This window comes from Podarcis raffonei, chromosome 2 (assembly GCF_027172205.1).
Source record: "Podarcis raffonei isolate rPodRaf1 chromosome 2, rPodRaf1.pri, whole genome shotgun sequence".
NCBI lineage: Eukaryota > Metazoa > Chordata > Lepidosauria > Squamata > Lacertidae > Podarcis > Podarcis raffonei.
In genome coordinates, this window is record NC_070603.1 from 85469249 (window position 1) to 85494495 (window position 25247).

At 42.6% G+C, this 25247-nt stretch overlaps 1 protein-coding gene across 4 annotated transcripts in view; it reads right to left on the reverse strand.

Moving 5' to 3' along the window:
- The window catches only part of EEFSEC (eukaryotic elongation factor, selenocysteine-tRNA specific), a 158764-nt gene that overhangs the window by 31561 nt on the left and 101956 nt on the right, over positions 1-25247 (reverse strand). For all 4 annotated transcript variants that reach the window (XM_053377972.1, XM_053377973.1, XM_053377977.1 and 1 more), the window contains one exon: positions 22951-23107. In XM_053377972.1, coding sequence (XP_053233947.1) covers positions 22951-23107 — 157 coding nt within the window. The remainder of the gene's footprint in view (positions 1-22950; positions 23108-25247) is intronic.

Below are 25247 nucleotides of genomic sequence, written 5' to 3' on the forward strand. Positions count from 1 at the left end.
GGATGTCTAGTCTAGTGTAATGAAAAGGGGAGAAGCACCCTTTTCCGTTTCTCCACACCATGCATGATTTTATACATCTCTATCATGATGACAGGGACGTGGGTGGCGCTGTGGGTTAAACCACAGAGCCTAGGACTTGCTGATCAGAAGGTCGGCGGTTCGAATCCCCGTGACAGGGTGAGCTCCTGTTGCTCGGTCCCTGCTCCTGCCAACCTAGCAGTTCAAAAGCACGTCAAAGTGCAAGTAGATAAATAGGTACCGCTCCAGCGGGAAGGTAAACGGCGTTTCCATGTGCTGCTCTGGTTCGCCAGAAGTGGCTTAGTCATGCTGGCCACTTGACCCGGAAGCTGTACGCCGGCTCCCTCAGCCAATAAAGCGAGATGAACACCGCAACCCCAGAGTCGGCCACGACTGGACCTAATGGTCAGGGGTCCCTTTACCTTTTATCATGATGACAAGCTACGCATTTTCTACAACAGCGGTTTTCCTAACAGTACAGTACACCACACTCTACAGACCCTTTTACCCCCAATGATGCATCCTGGTTTCATTGTATAAATAAAACTAAAAATGCATGAGAAAAGCAGAATGCTTCCCTGTGATGTTGCTACAGCTGTCTAAAGTTAGCATGGATCATGTCCCTGCTGATGCTGCTTGATTTTCGCATTTGACAATATTTTAAAGGAACATTTTGTTCATTTTCTTGGCGGGGGATTTGAAAGTTTAACGTTACATCAAATATGCTTTTGTTATGTGCTGTCAAACATGAACATAGCTTAGGGTCATAACAAACTTTTAAGTCAAATCACAGGCAGCCTGTGCGCTCCTGCCCTCTTTGTGAGGCCTCCATGCCTGCTACAGAAGGCCAATTATGTTAGAACAAGATGTATAGAACGTTTTCTCCCCTAGAGCCATACTTGTTCATTGATTTGCTTCTGTTTGTGCTTCCAGAGCATGAATTCCTGTCTACCATTCCCATATCCCTAACACAAAAATGAAGCTTGATTAGCAACATCCCCACCCCCAAAAAACAATCATTAGATTGACAGGTTTATAATTATGTTTCTAACACATTAATGTTTGAGAAATGTCAAATTTCAAGTACATATAAAAATAATTTTAGTTCAAAGGTCAACCAGGCATGAATGTCTGTGGTTTGTAAAAATAATAATAAAATCTCCGTTGTCAATACACCTGCATCTTCCAATGCTCAAAAACTTGCAGTTGTTTGATAATTATCACTGTTTGGTATCACCGCAAAAAACAGAATCCTAGTGTAATTCCTGGCTTTTGCTCAAATCTGAATGTAAATATATGCCCCTGGAGTATATTTAGTGGCTTGGACAAGTGAGTTTGCCTGTTAGTCCAACCACTTATGTATGACCAGATTAAATCATATTGTCCTCTCTCAAATTTGTAATTACTGGAATTATATTAGTATAAGCACACATTAAAGTAAAATTCGCGTTGCACCTGTAATTTTGCGAGTCTAAAGCTGAACTGTTAGTTGCACTTGAGTCCATAGTGATTACATCTGTTGCTGAGTAATTTCTCTGTTGACAGTGCCAAAATAGTAAACTATTGAAATGAAAAATAAGGTTAAAAATCCTGCATTTAATGGAAGGGTACACGGTTAACAAGAAACTACAATCAGATAACACGATCAAAATTTGATGTAGTAAACGGGGATAAATGCATCCTGGATGGAAAAGCACTTTGGGTGGCATCCAGTGGTAATATCTGGCTTGTGCAATAGACTTCCACTTGTGTAAACAGAACTTGCCCTGTAACTTTAAAAAAAAGGGACATAGCCACCCACCCAACATACATCTTCCCCCCCAGCTGGTGTGAGGGGCAGGATACTGAGTGCACTGGTGGCTCCATCAACTCAGTTTAGCTTTGCTTTCCTGGCTAGGAGCTAGGATGGCTCCCTGGCTGTCTGAATACTTCTGTAGGAAAATAAACCTATTTCACAAAGTTATTAGGTGTGACTCTTTTGGTCACCAATATCATTATTTTTTTGTCACTAGCAATGTTCTACAAAAACAACTTCTGAAGGAGAGAAACAAGCAAAATCTGCAGCAGAAGAATAAAATAACTAATAATTAATGCAAAGGGCAAAAGTCATGGAAGTGCTGGATCAGTGCCAGGTTTCAGTGAGAGGCTGAATGGGAGCCAATAAAGTGAAACTCAACCCTGACAAGCTGAAGGTGTTGGTGGCAGGTGATCTGTCTGCCTGAGGAGCTGCTGATCAATCTGTTCTGGATGAGGTTGCACTTCCCCTAAAGGATCAAGTTCACAGACTGGATGCCCAGGCTAATCTATGTGACACAAAGTGCCTTTCACCAGCTTAGGCTGGTAAACCAGCTGTGACTCCTTTGGGATGGAGATAGTCTGGCCTCAGTTATCCATGGCCTGGCAACCTTCAGATTAGATTATGGGCAATGCTTATATGTGAAGCTGCCATGGAAGACTTCTTAGAAACAGCAGAAATGCTAAACTATTATATTAATTAATAATGATAATAACTACTGGTGTATCATGTCCTCCCAGCCCATTTGCAGGCACAATTCCAAGTGCTGGTGCTTTTAAAACCCTCTGTACCAGTGGTGGGGAATATGTGACCACACTCTTTTGAAAAAGCCATTTCTTGTATTAAATCAGCGGTGGCCAATGTTGTTTCCTAAAATGTTTTAAACTAAAGGTCTAATTGGCCCCAGATAGCATGGCCAGTCTGTTATGATAGGAACTGTAGTTTTATGTATGTATTTATGCATGTATTCAACCATTCCACATAATAAATATCTCTATGTGGTTTACACAAAAACAATAAAAATGCAACCAACATCATTCACAAATAAGTTCAGGGTTCTAAATCAAGAAGGGAGCCTCTATGAGTTAAGAGTGCTTGTGTTATCCTCCCTATCATGCTCTTCCCCTTCAACCAACTTAGTGTAATAGTGGAATAGCCATGATACTTTGGTTACCACACTCCATTCGTACCAATCTCCATTCCTTACTGCCTTAAGTCATAAATGAATATTTCCAACACACTGTCAGCTTTCATTTTTAAGTGATCCATCCAACCAAGCTTCCATCACTTGCCACAAAAGTTTTTCCTAAGTAGCAAATAAGGGTCAAGTTCAATTTGTTAAATTAATCCATAACTTCCAAACATGCCCCCCAATACATGCACAAACTCCCTCCCCCTCCCTTTCCAACAGTTACCATTAAAAAGGTCCAACCAGTTGTGTGAATTTGGTCTACTCTTCAGTTCCATAGTATGGCATGAACACGATTCCTTATTCCTTGAAAGGAATGAAAGATCCTTCCAGTGAAGAAACTATAGCAAGGGTAATTTGTAGCGGTTTGCTGACAAGACAGATGCTTCCCATCAACAATGTCATGTTTGCATTAAACAACAGATATTTTTTAACATATTGTGTTACACCATCCATCTCAGTGAACTGCCCATCTTGTAAAATTATTTTAATTATGTTATTTTCTCTCCACTATCTTCACCATCTACAATTATTTATAGTATTATTGTCTTGGTTTCTAGCCCTAGCTATTAACATTGTTTCAGCAGTTCCTAGATGGGGAGGTTTATTTGATTTATTGTTTAATAATAGTCTGAAATGCTTCAATGGAGATTGTTTCTTTCATATACATCCCTCCCTCCGCTCCCCCCCCCCCCCAATATTCAGGGCACTACTTCTGTCAAGGGAACAAGACTAACTTTTCTAGTCAATGGCAAATCCTTGCCCTGACGCTCTCACTTATGTCTAGGAAAGCACAGTAGTATAACCTCTGGGCTCCCCTGGATTAAATTTCAGCATAATGTTCTCAATAAGAATCAGAAGAGCATCACAAAAGTGCACCAGGAGGGTAAAATGCCAACTATCAAGATGGATGGTTTGTTTTCATTTTTATAGAGATTTTCTAAACTTCAACTTTCACCCTGCACTCTCCCGTTCCTCTCACTCTTTTGTCCTCCCTCCCACAGCCACCTCCAAATGCCCATCTGTCAGTTTCATTTAATAGAAACCTATAATTCCTAGCTAATGGATGCACTCGGATAAGGAAAGATAATCTCCTTGAGCTCGCTTCAGTTGTTTCATCCCCGTTATCATATTAATATTGATTAAATGCAAAGCGCAACATTTAAGTGAGACTGCACAAGTTATTTAAGGGGGACAAAAGCACACAATGCACCCTAATCAACATGAGAAAACAGCCTCCTTCAAAACTAGGCTGGGCATAGCTTGAGGTGGGCATGGAGCAAGCAGCTACTTAACCTAGCCATACACTACTACAGCCATTCAGTCAACTACAACATCCATGCTGTATGCACTGCTTCAACCAGTCATGGGGCTAGAAGAAGACATCAACGCACAGAATGGATTGTAGTTGCTTGGGGTCATTTTGGCCAACTTGACACTATCTCCCCTTGATGGCTGAGGTTGACACTTAGTTCAGTTGAAGGTATTCATGCCAACCACAAATATTTTCAGTGGTCTATCTCACATTAGTGTAACCCTTATATATGGAACCAAAAAGGACACCCACATTTTCTAAATCACAGGGGAGCTTTTGATAGGGATTTAACATTTTCTAGTAATTACATTTTGGGATTTTCACATGCATATAAAGTTAATTAGTGAAGTGTAGCAGGCATTTAAAATAAAGAGTGCTTTCATCAACCAGCACAAACACACGAAACAAGGTTTGTTGTTGAACTAAAACCAGTTTTCACAAGCAACATGCTACATGTTTCTGAGAGAGAAAGGCAATTACAGGCTAATTTATCTGACTGAAATTAATACAGTAATATTTCTAAAATGAACGCAACAATTCATCCCCAACAAGACTGAGAAAATATATTCAAACAGTTATGATACAAATATGAAAATTACAACTATTTGCAAACTAAATCATAACTGAGACCAGGCAGGGGCAAAGGGAGAGTGATTATTAAGTAACATTTGTTGTTGATATATCTGAAGTGTATGACTGCACCAGAACTTGTCACATTTCACTTACAGAAAAGTGGCTGGATCCTGCACAGAAACTGCATTGCGGGAGGGGGAAATCACAAGGAAAGACTATAGGTTGCAAGGTTATGTACACTCCCCAGGTATAACCCCACTGAATACAGTAGAGATTGCTAACAAGTAAATTACATAAGAGGATGGAACAGTTAAAAAATTCAGGTCCAGATGTTTAAAAATACATTTTTAAATGAGCACTTCTGAACACTAAATTCAATACCATCAATATGATCCGTAGCCAGAGATTTCCATTTGGATGATGCCTCCCCTAAGAAGGGATGCTATGTCTTGAGAGTTACACCATGGCTAAGAAGGCTCCCTCGAGATGTCAAGAAGGCTAACCTAACCTTTTGAGATCCATATAAACAAGCAGTTGAACATGGAAAGCACTGAACCAAGGGCCTGTTGTTTACCTAACCCCTGCACTGCAAGAGACATCAATCCCTGCCTTATTAAAGAAATGCATACACCAGCCCGGCATGCCTGCTCAAACAATTCTCTCATATTCACAGTTTCTCAAAGGTCGGAGGAAGTTCTGGAGGGGCCTGTTCCATAAATAAAACCCTTCTGCTTGATGATAACTAAATTGCATTAAGACTGGCTCAGACAGCGCCAATTAGAATCCTTTGGTAGGGATGGACTACAGAACTCTATCCTAGATTGTTCACAGATAGAGCTTTCACCTTACCCCATTCCAAGCCACTCTTACCTTTGTAGCGAATGAAAAGCAGCAGAGAATCAGCAACACATACCCAAACTTCACTGATAATGTAAGCGCAACAGAATTATCAAATATGGACACAAACCCACTAAGTGTACAGTCATACGTAAATATTGAATCAGAAAGGATTCCGTCTCACTTTCAGAAATCAAGCCCAACAATGATGAAGCCCAAACAAGGAATATCCCATGGCCCTCATTTCTCCCTAAATATACTTATTATTGGAATAAGGATGGGTAGTATATAAATGTAATCAATAAGAAGCACTGGTTGCACCAGAGGGTTGATGTTATACAATCTGCTTTATAGCATGTAGTGTTATCTGCACTAAGTACTCCATAAATGAAATTAAGTTTCCCCCTCCACAAATATTAACTGCCTAATTTTCTGCTAGCAGCAATTGACCAATCATGGAAACATCAGCTGTAAAAAAGCTGCACAAATCTAGGAATAGGAAGAATCTAGGAATAACGAGGATAGTGTGTCATGTAAGGTTAAAGGGTATATACAGGCAGACAGAAGACAAGCAATAACTATTGGGCACCACTTCCTATCCAGGAACATTTTTTCAAGAGAAGAAAGCATTTCTGTTCAGCACTGAATTCTGATGAGCTTTAGAGGCTTAAATGCTTCTACTCTTTTTTGCTAGTCTTATGCAGGCAACTCAACCATGTTGCATGGTGAAATAAATTCACTGAGCTGTTACCTGCAGAAACCTGCTAAATGGATAAAGCTTCTGAACAAAATTTTTACTTTATTAAGGAGTATGCACCATTATCATACACTTCTTCATGAAGGCTTTTGCTTTAAGATAAAACAGTTTGGCTTGGTGCTGAAGGAGAAAATTATTTATAGCAGCTGTGGACAGTCTATGCTGCCTCTCTATAGACACATGGGGTTTTAACTAGTAAAATATGACTGGCCACTAAGAAAAGGGTTTTTTTGGGGGGGGGGAGCGAGCCTAGAACTATGTACAGTGGTACCTCAGGTTAAGTACTTAATTCGTTCCGGAGGTCCGTTCTTAACCTGAAACTGTTCTTAACCTGAAGCACCACTTTAGCTAATGGGGCTTCCTGCTGCCGCCACACCGCTGGAGCACGATTTCTGTTCTCATCCTGAAGCAAAGTTCTTAACCCAAGGTACTATTTCTGGGTTAGCGGAGTATGTAACCTGAAGTGTATGTAACCCGAGGTACCACTGTGCAAGAAAGGCATATTGCTGTGAAACTTCATCAGCCAAACATGTCAGCAGGGACTTGGAAGAGGGCAAGGCAACACTCGATGAATGGCAGCCAATGATCAAGGACAACTCAAAAGACTCAACTCAAATGACATCTCATCAGTACTGTGATCTAAGGCCAGCTAGGTCAGAAATCTTGAGTCAAAGATCCACTGCCTGTTCAGGTTGCAGATTCAAGGGTGTATAAGAACCAGGCGTCAATGTGAATCAAGAGAGGATGGGAAAATTGAGAGAAGGGCAAGGAACCGATTGACAGAGAGAAGGTACACACTATACATAAGCAAGCCAGACAAAGGCTGCATGCAAGAAGCAAGTGAGGTATAGCAGAACAAGAGGTTGAAAAGAGGAAACAATGAGGGAAAGCAGTTTGTGCCAGGGTTATACTGATTGCAGGTAAACATCCTGCTCACAGTTTCTGCCTTTCATAGATTAGCATGGGCAACTGGGGTGTGCCAAAACAGAAGCACTCAATTTTACATCTGTTGGTGAAAAGCAAACAGTATAAATCTCAGTTCTGACCCAACTAGAAGTCAAGACAACAGATTACTCTACTGTGATATGCAGTTTCAAAGATTATCTACGGGTCACTTAGAAGGTGGGCAAGGTTTTCTTCTGGTCAGTGCCTCTGTAATCAATATCACCCACCTCCTCCTTGTGGTCATCAATACTTTTATACTGCCAGAGTTTAATCCTCTCAATATAAAGGAGCATAAAGGAAAATGCTACTTCCCTGTCAACCTGCCTCCATCAGCTTCTGTCCATGTCACAGCAGCCAATTTTTACAAAGTGGGAAGGAAGATTTATGCTTGAAGTACACCCTTAAGGGTTTTCTTTTTCTTTTTCTTGTTTATTTTAGAGGGTAGGGAAAGAGAGACTATGAAAGAACAAGCAGAGTGAATCTCCAGTTTTTAAATAAAATTTTGTTGTTGTTGTTTGCCCTTGGGCTTTTGCATTCACCTCTTGGATTAAATCCTCCTGCTTAGCAACATCAGATATGAAAAAAATGCAACCCAGCAAGCCTTGTGGCTAGTGGCTCTTGTTTTCTTTCTAAGAGGTGGGGAGGCATGATGCAAAGAAACCCACCTAAATACCATATGGCCAAAACACCAAGATAATCCTGTTTTAATGCAACGTAATCAAAGGAATGCAAACAGCAGGATCTCCCTAAAAAGGAAGCATACTGAGTGATAAAAATGTTCTGTAATGGATTTCTTGCACATATCAACTCATCTCTGGAAAACCAAGCTAGCTTGTTTCTATTTGTATCCACTAAAATTCCACACTCACTGACCTCGCAAGCCACCCTATGCAATTAGCAATTGATATAAAAATCTACTTGCCCATTACCATTGATTTGGCAACACTACAATAACGCAATTAATTAAAAATCCTAGTAAAGCCTCTTTCATCCATATCTGTCCAACTTGGACATGCTTCTTCTCCCCTTGTTTTCTCTCTCCTCAACCCCACATCAGTCTAACTACCCAAGTTTTGTGCCAAATAAATATGGCAGGGAAGGAATGGATCATTAAAGGTTGGGCCTTGAGTGACAGTCAGCCCTTGCAACATGTTGTATTTTCTGTTGCTAACCCCTAGGAAAAGACTTCCCATTTTGTCTCAACTTTGCTTTTGGGGGACAAGACTGGGGTGCCTTTTTATATTTGTTAGCTAGTACAGAGGGGACTTGAGTTCTACACTTGGTGTAGTGGTTAAGAGCAGTGGACCTGTAATCTGGTGAACCAGGTTCACGTCCCTGCTCCTCCACATGCAGCTGCTGGGTGACCTTGGGCTAGTCACACTTCTCTGAAGTCTCTCAGCCTCACTGACCTCACAGAGTGTTTGTTGTGGGGGAGGAAGGGAAAGGAGATTTTTAGCCGCTTTGAAACTCCTTAAGGGGAGTGAAAGGCGACTCCTCCTCCTCTTCTTCTTCTTCTCAAGCCCCTTCCTGGGTTTTTAGATGTTAACTTTCTGAGTGGGGGACAGGATGCATATTGACTCTAGTGCGCATGCATGTAAATGCACGCACATGGGCTCGAAATGTCAGCACACAGCCTCCTTTCATCCACCCATAACTGCCTTTCCAGATAATAAGTGTTTCTGAATGTGTTTGAAATGCATTCTTTCTATAACCTGATCCATACTGAGATTAAACATTCTATTAAGTGTTCTTACTTAAGTTGTTTTTTTAAAAAAAACACACTAAAAACCCAAAACCCTAAGATGGTCAGTTTTAGAGATGGACAAAAACTTGCTGCATCGCTCCAAAATTAATCAGGCTGTTCTAGCACTCCTGATGATTGCTCTGAACGATGCAGCACATTTTTATTTATTTATCTGAAAAGTTACAATCCACTCTTCCATAGAAATATAACAAGGCAGCTTACAGCATATAAAATAAAATAAAATCAGTCTATAAATATCCATAAAAATAATCAAAAAGATCAGTAGGCATAATGTCTGAATAGTGCCGTTTTCAGAAGACATCTGAAAGAAAGAAGGGCTCATTCCCACTGAAGCTCCACAGGAAAGCAGTTCCACAGTAGTAGGCAGAGGAGACTCTGGCAGCGGCAAATGGGCATATCCTGCAGCAAATGGTGCTCTGAGGATCTTTTCCCATTGAGGATCATGCAGCTGGACCACAAGCCCCAGGATCCCCAGTGAGAAAAAAAAAATAATAAATTAGCATTTCACACCAAAGGAGATGGTTGCTGGATACATAGTTTACCACTCTTGCTTTAAATCTCACTCCATCTAGAGTCAGTTTATTAACATACTGTCTTTCAGAAGTCAGAGGAGGACAGGCCACTGTTGACTAAATGAATGCAACATGTAAGTCTTTTGCAAACCAGGTATCCTTTCTAAGAAGTCTTGGGGAAAGTTGGGTGCATATTCCGTTTCAATGCTGTTTTTAAAACTGGATATAGTTTTAGCTGTAGTTCACAATAAGGGCAAAGAAAAGCTGACTCAGCACTATATACTGATACACACTATACTTCCTAAAATGTCAACAGAGTTTAAGTTAGCTGAATTTCCAGTGATAAATCTCTAGGATTTGTCAATGCTTGTTGCTTTGTACCGAAATCTGAAAACTGTATTTTAGGATTTTATAAGCATTAAGATTAAGGTGTTCCCCCCCCCCCGAAACATAACTCTACCTCAAGACTATACAAATGAGAAATGTTAATTTGCACTTCAGATCAATAATTTGCAAAGAAACAATGCCATTTTATTGCCGCTGAGAGTAATCACAACGTTTTTTTCTGGATTATAAAAAGAAAAGAAGAAAGCATTCTAACATTTTCAAGACAGAGTGAAACAACAACGATAATGGTAGCAGAATGAAATAATGGAAAATAATAGAAAATGTACCATGAAGAATAGTCATGTTTACAAGCAAGTTTGTCACAAGAGCAGCTAAAGGTCCATGTAGTCCAGCACTTTGTTCTTACAGTGACTAACCAGATGCCTATGGAAAGCCTAAAAGGAGCGCAGTGCCAGAGCACTCTTCATACCTGCCATTACCAGTAACTTGCATACTGCCTCTGAAACACAGCTGTCATGGATGGTAACTATTGATATCCTTATCTTCCATTAATTTGCCTGATCCTTTTTAAAAGACATCTAAGTTGATGACTTTTGTGGGAGGAAATTCCATAGTTTAACTATGCTCTATGTGAAGTAGTACTCTATTTTCTTTGTTCTGAAACTTCCAACCTTCTGCTTCGTTGCATGTTCCCAAGTTCTAGTATTATGAGAGAAAAGCTTATCTCCATCCATTTTCACCACACCCTGCATGAATTTATACCCCTCTATCATATCACCTCTTGGTCACTTTTTCTCTAAATTAAAAAGCCTCAGATACCTTTTGTCATAGGGTAGCTGCTCCATCCCCTTGATCATTTTGTTTGCCCTTTTCTGAAACCTTTTCAGCTACAATATCCTTTCTGGAGGTGAGACGACCAGAACTATACACAGTATTTCAAGCATGGTCACACCATAGATTTGTATAATGGAAACAGCTAATATTTCCACTTGGCTATGGTTATGAATATGCTGGCTATAAATGGCTTCTTTTGGAAAACTGGAAAATGCTGCTGCTTTTAAACAACACATATGTATCACAATCTTTTGCTATTCAATTCAGAAAGCAGGGAAATAAAAATTGTTGGGGAAAGTGCCATACAGCAACAGGAAGTACAATTTTTTCCCTAGCAGCAACCTGATTAGGTCCAAGTCAGGAGAATGGGAAGCAGCCTGAAAGTCTGGGAATTACCTGCTGTATTCAAACCAAACACACACTGCCAAAAATCAACTTCATATAAATGCAACGCAATACTATCAAAATGTATCAAAGCAAACCAGAATGCATTTATTCTGTAGCAAACGCTAATAGTCATTGATATAGTAACAGAAACGAAATGGAATTGACCCTGCTCGTCAACAGTTCGTGACAATTTGTGTTTACTGGTAGAGAGCTTCTACCCATTCTACTCTGTTCACAAGAAGGAGCAGTGTAAGAAGGAACAATAATGTGGGTATTAACCCCATACCCCAGCTGGGTAGATGTGGGAACAAAACTTGTCATTGATTCTGCTTACACGAGTCCTTTATGCACACACCTTACCAGAGCAGCAAGGGGAAAAGCTGTCAGGAGATGCACACACTCCAGGCACAAGCATCTGCTATGAAACAATGTGTTGCTCTTCTTCACACTTACTCTTCTTCTAAAGGTGCAGTGTTATGCACGTGTACTTGGGAGTAAGGCTGCAGTCCTAACCCCACTCACCTGGAAGTAAGCTCTACTGAATTCAATAGAACTTACATCTGAGCAGACTTTGTTAGGATTCCACTGTAAGTCAGTAACTTACTTCCAGTTAAATGTGGATAGGATTGGGCTGTGTCATACTTTCTTGGGGAATCCTATACAATGCATCAACATCTCTTGTGTACATAATCATGCTTAATTATCATTCTGTACAATTTATCATGACATACTTTCTCACATACAGAAAGTTTTTCTTTTTTCTTTCAATAGCAAATAAATTACCTTTAGCCCCTTTAATACATTTTCTTGTGCTTTTCCGAGTTCCTTCACATTTTGGAAACATCTATGAGGAGATTCGATCTTAAGAGGAGAGAAGGATCAAAAGACAGGAGGTGCCATAGGGAAGAAGCAGGGTACCAAAGACTCTCCTTTGCAACCCCCAAATCTGCATGGTTTCCCTATTGATTTTAAGCTCCCATCAAAAGCTGCCACCAACACAGCTATTATTTTTAATCTAGAGGGTGGGACCTTGCTTTTACCTTCTAAAGGCAAGTTAAGGTCCCTCCAAAAATCCTTTTCATTGCACATTTATATCCTTTTCATTGCACATTTGTGCTTCTGATGGTATCAAGGCAATTACATGCAATCCCACTTGCAAAAGTTAGGGGATGGACATGCTCCTTTGTTTCTAATTGATTCATGTTCCATAGCTTCCTGCTGAAATCCTGCACTTTTTCAAACCACAAATGTTCCAGGTGGGTTGTCCTACTTTTGTTGAGCTGTAGTGCAAGAGTGCTCTTCTGGAAAGCAATAATGTGCTAACATGGGCAAGCACTAGAGAAGAACTAATAAAGCAGAATGACTTGTGGACATCCAGAATAAATCCACCACTAATGCACTATTGTTGTGTCAATGACATGAAGTAGAACACAACTGCAAAAACACATCAGTCCCCTAAGAGTCTTAAAGTATAAGCCTATACATGTATACTCAAAGTAAACCCCACTGAGTTCAGTGGTACTAACTTCCAAGTAAATGTATACATATACAAAGCAAACGCAGCTCTACTATTATCTGTTATTTAACAATTGATTCCCCAATACAGTAAAACTGGCTACCAAATAGAGTATGTATTCTCTTTGTGCAATCAAATCACTTGCACCAAATGTACTGCAACAGTTTCTTTCATTTCTTGAGCCTTTCTTTTCTACAACAATTTCAACTGGATTCAAAAATTGGGTGCTTTTCTTTTTTCTTTGTTTTTCTCCTCCTTTAAAGAAACTATTATGTCTTTCAGCTTGAAGTCATCCCTCAACCATTTAAACTTCTCATTTGTTCTCATGAGGAGTGGGAGAGTTTCATATGCATGCTGTTTAAGGAATCTTCAAAAAATTAATTACATTGTTTCTTTAAAAAGTTATATGAGTAAGCCTCTATGAAAGGAACTTTTATGAAAGAGAACAAGAGGTAGAATAATATGTATGGGGAGAGGAACAGAAGAGGGGAATTCAACCAGCTAAACTAAAAAAAAAACTCTTTTAAAAAACCACAAACAGGATACAGACATATTAAAAAAGCAACACTGACCTAACAATGGAATGTGAACTATATTTGACTTAAGCAACGTCATATCTACTACCCTTCTCCACAATGAAATGTTGGTAGCTCTTAAAGAAACAGAAACATCTAGCAATTTTCTAGTCATGCTTTTATTTTCTCCAGTGTGTGCAGTTTTGGTTCTGTAAGACAGCCTTGTTTAAGTCACTACGCCTGCATTTATGGGTGGCAAAGACTGAAGTCTGTTTCAGACTAGATGGTGAGTGGAGAGACTCCTTGCTACAATATTCTGTTATAACTTGCCAAATTCTATCATGATCCATACCAGAAAATATTCAGTGAATGAGAAAAGGAACAAGCAATTCTGTAAATCTTGATTTGATTTGTTGTGCAGCACTGGACATTGTTACCAAAATGAGATCTTAGCACCTGTGAGAAGGAATTGTGTCTTTAGCTTTGTTCAGAATGAAGTCCTAAAATACTATAATATTCTACAGACTCCAGAAGCTTGGTGCATGTGGAGGTAATCACAGCTTGTGCTGCTTGGTCCCCACATGGTGGCAAGAATTCATTTGGGATGAGAACTTGCCAGCTCCCATATGCTACAGGCTTTCTGACATCAAATAAAACATAAATCTTTATTTTATTTGAAAATTAGTAACTATAGCCAAGAACCTACTAAACAGGTCAACAGCTGCCAATATAATCCAAGCCCATGTGCACCAAACTATGCTGAGGTTTCTTGTATAAGTTAGGGTGCTTTGAGACAGAGGGCTGTATTCAACTAAGGCTGTTTATACACGATACGTTTAAATAACAAATAAAGCGCGCGCACCTCAACAATTCTGGGAACTGTAGTTTGTTAAGAGTGCTGGGAACTATAGGTCTGTGAGGGGTGAACTACAGTTCCTAGGATTCTTTTGGCTGGGTGGGGGTGCAATCTGACTTCAACTCAGAGCAGAGCTACTGAAATAAACAGACCTAAATTACTTATATCTATGAATGTCAGCGGTTCTACTTTTAGTAGGACCAACACTGGATACAACCCAGAGAGTTTACAGTCAAAACCCACAAGCTACGTGGAAACTGTGTAGTGCCAGTAATTGGGCTTCTTCCCCTGCCCAGACAAACACAAACAGCCCACTTGCAGATAAGTCTAAACCTATGTTTAGTGCCACATGCATAAACAGAAATGCACACTGTGAGCCTCGGACTCACATGCTCGCCCTTCCTCTTCTCACAAGGCCAGGATGATGACTGTCAGGGAACTGCCATCTGAGGAGCAGGAGGTGAAAGGGCTCACAGAGGGTGAGAGAGACCATTCAGCTGAGGAGGGAACCAGCAGGGGGAGAAGTGGAGTTCCAAGGGAAAGTGAGTCGGAGGGAGGGCTCAGAGACACTTCAAGCGAGAACAGTGGGGAGGTTTCAGGACCTCCCATAGGGACACCTACTCTTCGCCGGAAACTGTCACGCCGAGAGCCCAGAAGACGCGTTTCCGTTAAGGAGCTTTTATGCTGGAAGAAGTTCCGTAAACGCCCACTGTCCGATTCTACGAGCGACTGATGGAGCCATGCTTAAGGAGCTCCGTCACAGACAGAGGTTTGTGGACTTAGCCAAACTCTGAGGGACTAGGATTTTACGCACAAGCAGCTCACCATCCCATCACAGCAATCGGACAGTCCCTGAAAGCAGCTTGTGCAGAGAGGCATCATGAGCAACCCAGCCGGAGCCGGGGGAGCAGGAGGAGCTGGAGAGGGTCCAAGCCTGGAAGAAAGGTACAGGGTGTTGGAAGTCCAGCTAGCGCTGCAAACGGCGAGGCTAGAGGAAAGGAGGGCGCAGGATGCAGAAAAGGCAAAAGGCGCTACACTAGCAAGAAAGATGCCAGGATTGGTGCAGAAGTTTGGGGGGGACCCCAGGAACTATCAAGCCTTTAGGACAGAGATGCAGTATGCTCTCGAGCTGCAGTTTGACGACTTTCCCGACGAGGCATCGCGAGTGGCGTTTGTGATTGGCCATCTCGAAGGGGGGGCGAGAGACTGGGTTAGACCCCTGATGGCAGGGAATAGTGAAATGCTGAAGGACACGAGGAAGTTTTTTCGCGCCATGGATTTGATGTTTTCCAGCGAGATTGAACAGGGACTGGTGCGCAGACAATTGATGGCTTGTAAACAGGGTAGCCGATCGGTTCGTGAGTACTGGACTGAGTTTACAATGTTGATACATAAATTGGGGTGGGACCTATCGGCGGAACCCATTCAAATGCTTTTTGAAGAGGGGCTTTCTTCGGCGGTGAAAGACGAACTTTCCCGGGCGCCCAGGGCGGAGTCTATGGACCAGCTGACCAAATCAGCGCTGACCATTGGAGCGCGCCAGGAGGCAAGAGCCTTGGAGAAGCGGGAGGGGAAAGGAGAGCGTTGGAGGGATTTCCGCATTCCAGAGATTCCGGAGCCAAATTTCCCGCCAGGAGAGCCGATGGAAGTTGGAACAGCGCGCGCGCGCGCAGTTTCAAATCCCAGTGAAGGGAGGAAGAAGGAGGGAAAGAGCACCAAGAAATGTTATCTCTGCCAGCAGCCAGGTCACTTTGCCAGAGTCTGCCCGCAAAGAAAGGAATGGCAAGGGATGGCGGGAGCTGTTGGGGGGAAGGAGGAGGGAGTCCAGGAGCCAGTAAAAGCCAACGCCTGGCTGCCACCGTCAGGGCACTGCAGCCAGGCCAAGGAGCAGTAAAAGTGCCCACTCCGGAACCTCCAAGACCAGCCCTGGTAATAGAGGTGTTGCTAGAGCTGGCAAACGGATACCCACTAAAGACAAAGGCGCTGTTGGACTCAGGCAGCTCCTGTAATTTTATGAGTAAGGAGTTTGCAGCTGAACACCAGATACAGATACTCCCTTTAAGCAACCCCCTGCAGGTGACCACGATCGATGGGAGGGAGCTGTTGGGAGGAGAAGTTAGCCTACAGACCGTCCCAATGGTTATGAGGGTGGCCAGGCACACCGAAAGGATAGCGTTCAATGTGGCCACCCTGGGAGGGGCTCCCGTCATTTTGGGAATGAGCTGGCTAGCGTTGCATGATCCGCTAGTGGGCTGGCATCAGAGAGTGGTTTCCTTTGGGTCAGCACATTGCCTGGAACACTGCAGAGAGGGAAAGGTGCCAGAAGGGGCAAAAGCCTTTCTAGCAGGGACGGAAGTGGCGGACAAAGGGAAGGTGCCCAAACAATACGCTGACCTGAGCAAGGTCTTCAGCGAAAGGGAAGCAGATAAACTACCACCGCATAGAGCCTTTGACTGCCAAATTAACCTGGTCCCTGGGGCCCAGCTCCCCGTGGGCAAGCTGTACGCCATCTCAGACAGGGAAGTGCTGAGCCAACTGCAAGCAAACCAGCTGTGGGTGAAATTGGAGAAGTGTCAGTTTCACACCAAGGAGGTGGAATTCCTGGGGTACCGCTTATCAGACAAGGGATTAGCCATGGATCCAGGCAAGGTCCAGGCAGTGTTGGAATGGAAGACACCGAAAACGAAAAAGGATGTGCAAAGGTTCTTAGGGTTTGGGAACTTTTACCGTAAATTCATCAAGAACTTTGCCCACTTAACGGCTCCCATCACGGACTGTCTAAGCAGCAAGAAGAAATTCGTTTGGACGGCGGAGGCGGAGCAAGCATTTGAGGAATTGAAAAGGGCATTCGCTTCGGAAGAACAGCTCCTGCATGTGGATTTACAAAAACCCATGAGAGTGGAAACTGATGCCTCAGACCGGGCGGTGGGGGCGGTGCTGCTTCAGCCGGGGAGCAATAAGTCGGAATGGAGACCGTGTGCCTTCTTTTCGCGTAAGCTGAACAAATCCGAGAGGAACTACACCGTATATGACCGAGAACTACTCGCCATTCACGAAGCGTTCCGGAGATGGAGACATTTACTAATTGGCGCACAGCATAAGGTGCAAGTGTGTACGGACCACAAGAATTTGGAGTATTGGAGAACGGCACGAGTGCTCAACCAACGACAAGTGAGGTGGGCCCAGGAGTTCTCCAAATTCCATTTTGAAATTTGCTATGTGCCAGGTCCAGAAAACATCAGAGCGGACGCTCTCTCACGCAAACCTGAATATTTGGAGGGGGAGGGAGCGCCTGAAGAGAGACATATTATCCCAGAGGACCGCTGGGTGTGTGGGGCGGCCTGGGTGGGGCAAAGGGAACTGGTAGAGGGAACGGTAAATGATGAATACGCCCAGAATAAGCTCAGAGGTTTAAGGAGAGAGGGAGAAGACCCCGGAGGTTTTGAAGAAAGAAACGGGGCATTGTATTACAAAGGGGCACTATATATACCCGAAGGGGAATTGAGGGGGAGAGTACTCAAACAGCTGCACGACAACCCCACAGCGGGGCATTTTGGGCAACACAAGACCATGTGGTTGGTGACCAGGGAGTTTTGGTGGCCCAAGGTGAGGGAGGATGTACGGGAGTATGTGAGAGGGTGTGACCAATGCCAGAGAGCCAAAGGAGAAAGGCGGGCACCAGCGGGGTTATTAGAACCGTTACCCACACCAGAACGACCGTGGGAGGCGGTATCGACAGATTTTATGACTGATCTGCCTAAATCCCAGGGGAAAACCGCCATACTAGTCGTAGTAGACCTGTTAACTAAGATGGGTCACTTTGTAGCTTGCTCACATGCAGTCACGGCGGAAGAGACAGCGAAATTGTTTGTAGAACATATTTTTAGGCTGCATGGCGCCCCCTTGAGGGTGGTCTCCGACAGAGGGAAACAGTTCACGTCCAGATTCTGGAGGAAACTTATGAGCTTGTTGCACGTAGAGGTCAACTTTTCGACTGCCAGGCACCCTGAGACCAATGGGCAGGCGGAGAGGGCAAACGGTATCCTCCAACAATACCTGAGGTGTTATGTCAATGACAGAGAGAACGATTGGGTCGAAAAGTTGGCGCTAGCGGAATTTGCTTACAATAATGCGGAGAATGTGTCCACCGGGATGAGCCCCTTTTTGGCTAATTATGGGTGCCACCCCAGGGCATTTCCAGGGGGAGGAGGGGAGAGATGGAGTGTCCCGGCCGCTGAACATTTTGTAGAAGAAATGGAAGCGATCCATCGTCAACTCCAACTCAACTTAGAAAGGGCCAAAGAAGAATATAAGAGGTAGGCAGACAAGAGCAGAAGGGAAGGTGAAACCATTAGGGTGGGGAGTCAGGTCTGGCTATCAACCCAAGGGTTGCCGTTCAAGGGGGGTTGCAAGAAATTGAGACCCAAAAGATTGGGACCATTTGAGGTCATCCAACAGGTCAACCCAGTGGCTTTCAGACTCCGGTTACCGAACCACATGAAACTGCACCCAGTATTCCACAGGTCATTACTGTCACCATATAGGGGGGAAGGTGAAGGGGTATCCACACGGGGGCCAGTCTTAGAAGAAAGGGAAAGCAGCAACCATGTGGCGGAGATCATCGACTCCAGGTGGAAGGGTAATCAGGTGGAGTATTTGGTCGCGTGGGAAGGGGAACCGGAGTCGGAAAACACCTGGGTGACGGCAGAGGAGGTCAGTGACGAGATCTTGATCGAAACGTTCCACCAAAGGTTCCCCAGGAAACCTCAGCCAGTAGCGAGGTTCCGGAGGGAGTACTTTGGCACCACCAACGATGAGGAGGAACTGGAAGGATTCAGGGAATCGGAGTTGGAAGAAGGAACAGACTCCGATGAGGAGGAGTACTTGGAAACCGGAAACAGCAACAGGTGGAGGGAAGTGTTCGAAACTTCGGAAGATGAGGGAGGTTCTTTCAGGGGTTTTGCTCCCTCGCCTCCCGCAGAGGAGGGGAGGGAAGGGGGTGAAGGGGGCCCTGGAGGGGAGGTGGATGTCAGGGAACTGCCATCTGAGGAGCAGGAGGTGAAAGGGCTCACAGAGGGTGAGAGAGACCATTCAGCTGAGGAGGGAACCAGCAGGGGGAGAAGTGGAGTTCCAAGGGAAAGTGAGTCGGAGGGAGGGCTCAGAGACACTTCAAGCGAGAACAGTGGGGAGGTTTCAGGACCTCCCATAGGGACACCTACTCCTCGCCGGAAACTGTCACGCCGAGAGTCCAGAAGACGCGTTTCCGTTAAGGAGCTTTTATGCTGGAAGAAGTTCCGTAAACGCCCACTGTCCGATTCTACGAGCGACTGATGGAGCCATGCTTAAGGAGCTCCGTCACAGACAGAGGTTTGTGGACTTAGCCAAACTCTGAGGGACTAGGATTTTACACACAAGCAGCTCACCATCCCATCACAATGACTTTGGCAGAGTTTAGTTTCACTTTCTATGAAACCTGGCTTGCCACTGCATGCAAACCAGAGATTGTGGTTTAAAACACAAAAAACTATGGTTAGTTAAACAAGCCAGTTTTATACACCATGGTTTCATAGCTTATTTAAAAACTTCACTCTCCTGACTGCATGGAAGGAGAAGAGGGCAGCTCATCAGAAAAAGTGAAGAACAGCTGACTTCTTTTTCCAAGCAAAATATTTTTGGATTAATATTAATGTTCTCTTGTAGTTATCATTTTTGTAGAGTTAAAAAAAGAAAAGAAAAACTGTATCCTTCGGAAATATATAGTAAGCAGAATGGCTATGTCAGGAACAGACTTTGGCTCAAATGTCAACACAGCCATGGGACATGTCACTCTGAATCAGTTCTGCCGCTATGCTGTCAGCTGACCGGGGGGGGGGAGGGACTGCTCATGAGTAGTGTAACTTGACACTGTGATCTCACAACATTTTGTGGCTCCCTTTCTATGAAAACAAAAACTTGGAACTTGCTGATTTTGTTTTCATGGAAAGATATTGACCTTGCATGAGTTCATGGATCCTACAGTACACTGCTCATGCAAGTAGACCATTTGTGTAAGCAAACAGCTTTATCCTCAAGTCAGCTAACAACGTACTGTTGGTTGGAATTAATTCTCAGTCTCGGCTCCCCACCCCCCAAAATGAGGAAACCATTATTCTGATATATGAAAGAGATTAGGATGGGGAACAGATTGCCATGTGTACCACAGCTGAGCACTGCAAACTTTGTCCTGTCAATGAGATGCTTCATCGCTAATCAACTTTTTTTTCTTCCCCTCAATTTTTGACAAATATTCCCTACACAACTATGCTGTAGTTGTTCCCAAGAGTGGGACACCCACCAGAACACCACAAGATGTGGCACAGGATACAGTGGGTGGCTATCGGTGAAAATCAGGGCCCTGCTTTATGCAAGCAGAAGTACTTTCTGCTTGGTTCCAGAGCCTCTGAAACTAAGTTATTATCTGCTGAAAGACCAGCCTGAAACACACCCCTATGAATCCAATAGAAATAAATATTGAAGAAGCATTCACAAATATTTTGCATGGGTTTGCAAACTTATTTGTCACACCCATTTCTTAGATCTTTGGATTAAGAATGCGAAAGAAGGTTGTACATCACATTTCATAATCAGTATCTTAAAGACATAAAAAGGTAAAGGTAAAGGACCCCTGACAGTTATATACTGTAATTATTCAGAATAATTAAAACACTATGGTCTGCAAACAAGAAACAAGCTAAAATTAACATTAGTCATGGGGGGAAACCTGTTTTTCTCTCTCCAAGAAAATCAAATTAAGCACAGTTTAGAACAAATTTTAAAATGGTTTCATCAATAGAAATCACATTGCATTGTAGTTAAAGTTTATGATATATATAAACTGCAGTAGTGTAATCCACTCTGGTTGAGACTCTCATTTTGTTTTGTTTAATTTCTTATCAGTTCAAAACTATTACCAATTTGAAAAACGTATTGCAGTAATTTTTATTAGAATATTAATAATGCATTTGTTCTCATTTCCCAGTATAGTTATCCAAATTTTCCTAATAAATACTTTGAAAAACAGTAGAAACTGGCAAGAAAAAAACTGGGCCCCTGCTCCAAACTTAACTAGCTAATAAAGGGTGATTTGAGCTTATCAGGCTGAGAACCATCTCCTTTCTAAACTTCCCAGGGAAAGGCTGAACTCAAATATCCTTCTTCCAAATTCCTTTCAGTTTTGCATATTAATTTTAAAAAATCTATATGATATGAATCTAAAAGACTTGTCCCCCAATGGGTACGGGTGCTGATTTTCCTCAAAGGGTTGTATGCATCTCACGGGTCTGTTTTGCATGGCATGCTAAGGCAAACCTGCAGGCTCCTAGAGATGAATGCACAGCCACTTTGCTCTTCCTTGGTCCTTTTTGCCATATTGAACTAGGCCAGCGTTTGGTCCTGGACGCATGGCTAAGATCTCTCCTCACTAACTACTAGCTGTAACCAAGGTTATTTAACTGCCAAATGGCAGTGAAGGACCAGCATATTGACTAACACTTTTCTTGTGGAGTACTGCATGTAAAAAGTAGGAAGGGTGAGCATATCTGATCTTTAATAGGGTGGGGAGGGATCATGTTTTGAGGCCAGGGAGTTGCCTAGAATATGATACCGAAAGAGCCAGAAGGGAACTCTGTTCAAAGCTCATGGTACTTTACTGCATTGAGAGAAATGTGCACATTTAGTGACTATCCAAACAGCAATTTAGTCTTCCATAGTAAACCCTGAGGAGTGACTGCATGCTGCCTTTTATTTTGAACTTGCTTACTTTTTCATGCTCTTTTTTCTGTTTGAACCTACAATAAATATTTACTCTGCTCATTATATAAATAGAGTAGGCTGGTGGGGGGCGGGGGAGGTATCTACAAGCTCAATATGAAATCCAAGTGCCTTAGCGTAACATTACTAGCACTGGAAATCAGTCTTAAACAGAAGGGTTATTTGGAAAGGTTAGGAAAACCTTGTACTACAAAAGTAGTATCTTCTGCTCTTGGCAAATCCTCTTGAAAAGGCTTTCCTGAGTGCTCTTCACCTGAGTTAGGAAGTGGTAGTGAAGTACCTTAAGTGACCTTTCTGTGGTAAAGAAGAAAAGAGGCTTCTGATTTCTGTTTGTACTACGTACTTGTCATAACCCATGACAAGCTGCTATGTATGCCAGAAGGTCCTTTCACGGCAAGACTAGCAACTATCTTGTTTTCATGTTTCTAAAATGTTATATGTTTCCAATTAATAACAATAACAATCAAAGCTAAACTACAGGCAAACCAGAAATATTTTAAGTGTGAAGAAAAAACATTTGGGTAAAATAAAATAAAACACCTCCATCAAATGTCAGCTTTTAAAAATTGTTCCCAGTCGATCAGGGTCACATAGTAAGTGCATTGACGCCACAGCATCACACAGCTAAGTCAGATTTGGCTATCTGAGACCAATTTTGAGCACCGACAATGCTTTCGCATCTCATTGCTAACACTTTGAATGGGTATCTGGTGGGAAGAGCATGGGCTGCTGTGGTGCAAAGACTTTTTGCCCCTGTTCACAGAAAGGGGACATTTTTCACATGACTGTATTCAGATGAAGCGTCTTTCTTTTGGCTCAGTCCTAATGACAGTCTCCCACAATGAGCCAATTTCACAATACCTCCCACTTGTGTGCTATTAAGCTCTCTGAATGCATATAATAATGGGCTCCCCAAGATTTTTGAGGATATTAGAAAAACTTTTACTAAATGTGTGCATGCAGCAAGATAAACACTTACCTGGAATGCGGATTTTAAACTTTCCACTCTGTCCAAAGCCACCTTCTATTAAACCTTCCTCTCCTGTAGACAGCTTGACCTTCAGCCCCACAAAAATTTGGATGTTGGTCTCTTTTTTAAACAGTGAACGCCCAATCACACTGTAATCATCACAGAGCTACAAAAAACAAACAAACACACAAATACAAAATCTAAGTTCTTGGTTTAAAAAAAAGATTTTAAAAGATACTGCATTGCCAACCCCCTGCAATGTAGGAATCACAGCTAAAGAATCTCTGACAGATGGCCATCCAACCTCTGTTTAAAAACCTTCAATGAAGGACAGTCCACCACCTTCCAATGTAGTCTGTTCCAGTGCCAAACAGCTCTTACCATCAGAAAGTTCTTCAGCGTGTTTTGTCAGAATCTCCTTTCTTGTTATTTGAATCCATTGTTCAGGTCCTCCCCTCTGGAGCAGCATAAAACAATCCTTGCTCCATCCTTCATGTGACAACCCTTCAGATATTTGAAGATGGCTCTATATCACCCTCTCGGTCTTCTCTTCTCCAGGCTGAACATATCCAACTCCCCCAACTGTCACTCATAAGGCTTGATTTCCAGATCCTTTATCATCTTGGCTGCCCTCCTCTGCACATGTTCCCGCTTGTCAAAATCCTTCTTAAACTGTGGTGCCTAGTGCTTTTTTTTTCTAAAACAAATGTTTAGGGGTACTCTCATTTTGACTTCAAAAATCACCATTGTATAGTTCAAATCAAGAAAAATAAATACAGTAAATTGACAAAAGTACGAAGATTCCCAAAATGTTTAGAGTATGCGTACCCCTGCATACCCCCAGGGAAAAAAGCACTGGTGGTGCCCATAACTGGAGAAAGAACTGCAAGGTGAGGTTGAACCAAGGCAGAACAGGGTGGTACTATTAATTGCTTTGATCTGGACACTATACTTCTGTTGGTGCAGCCTAGAATTGCATACACACCTCTGGCTGCATCACACTGTTGGCTCATGTTAAGTTTGTGGTCCTTCCTTAAATCCTTCTCACAAGTACTACAGTCAAGCCATGTGTCCCGTCCCCCGTTCCCCCATAATATTTGTGCATCTGATTTGTGTATATTTGTGTTAAGCAGTCATTTCCTTGGCTCCAGGTTTCTAATATGTTATGTACCGTGTTAGATCTGCTTCTAAATGCACCCAAATGCACCAGTTCCCAGGCTCCTGGCATTACTCCTACTGACATGTCTACCACCTTTCAACTCCTTACCACCTTCATTTCAGCAGGTTCTTTTGCCTGTTCATATAAGGAAACATGCTTCCAATATGACAATACAGTGGTACCTTGGTTTAAGAACAGCTTAGTTTATGAACAACTTGGATTAAGAACGCTGCAAATCTGGAAGTAGGTGTTTTGGTTTGTGAACTTGAGTCCCCCGCTGCTATGGGAAAGCACGCCTTGGTTTAAGAACGCTTTGGTTTAAGAATGGACTTCCAAAACGGATTAAGTTCACAATCCAAGGTCCACTGTATAACTTTTAAAAATTCATCTTTGCAAGGAGTATGTAATCATGTCAGTTTGTTAAACTCAGACTCTTAAAGTAGCTGTATTTAATTTTAATTTAAAGATTATTAAACCAGTGGAAGTCACCATTCCAACTTTGGATTCATAATTAAGCAATCAGGTACAAGAGGCAGCAAGCTTGTTGCACAGGGAAAGATAAACGATGCTCCCTGGAGCACTGGCAAAGCAAAGGTGCAACGAAGTGAGCCTAATCCCCAAGGTGTGAATATCTTTGGATGATACTAACCCCTGAAGTCACTGTGCCTCAGTGTCATAACTAGAGTCTTGACATGAAAGGAAATAAGAAAATGCTGCTTTATTGAATGGCAAGCTACCATGATTTCTCTTCAAGTCAATATTGTAATTCTGTGTCGCACAGATCCCACAAAGTAAGAAATACAGAGCAAGAGTAATATTTTAAATTCAGGAGACACAAGATTTTCAGCTGCACAGAATTCTTCTCACAACTAATCTGGATGGTAAAAATTGTGTATTCAGAATATTGCCATAGTCAAAAAGCAAATGCAATATGGTTTGTGGAAAGTATAGGAGTTGAACCTGAGAAGCTTTTTCAGTAGTGGCTGGTTTTGAAAGCTTATTATTTATTTTATTTAGGGTCCAAACCATCTGGCCTTAGGCATGCATTGCTGTCCAGTGAGCACTGCTCTCCAGGCATGAGGGGGTTACTCAAGGAGAGGGAAAGGAAGGAGGTGAAGATGCAAAGGACAACTGGATTGTGCCATTA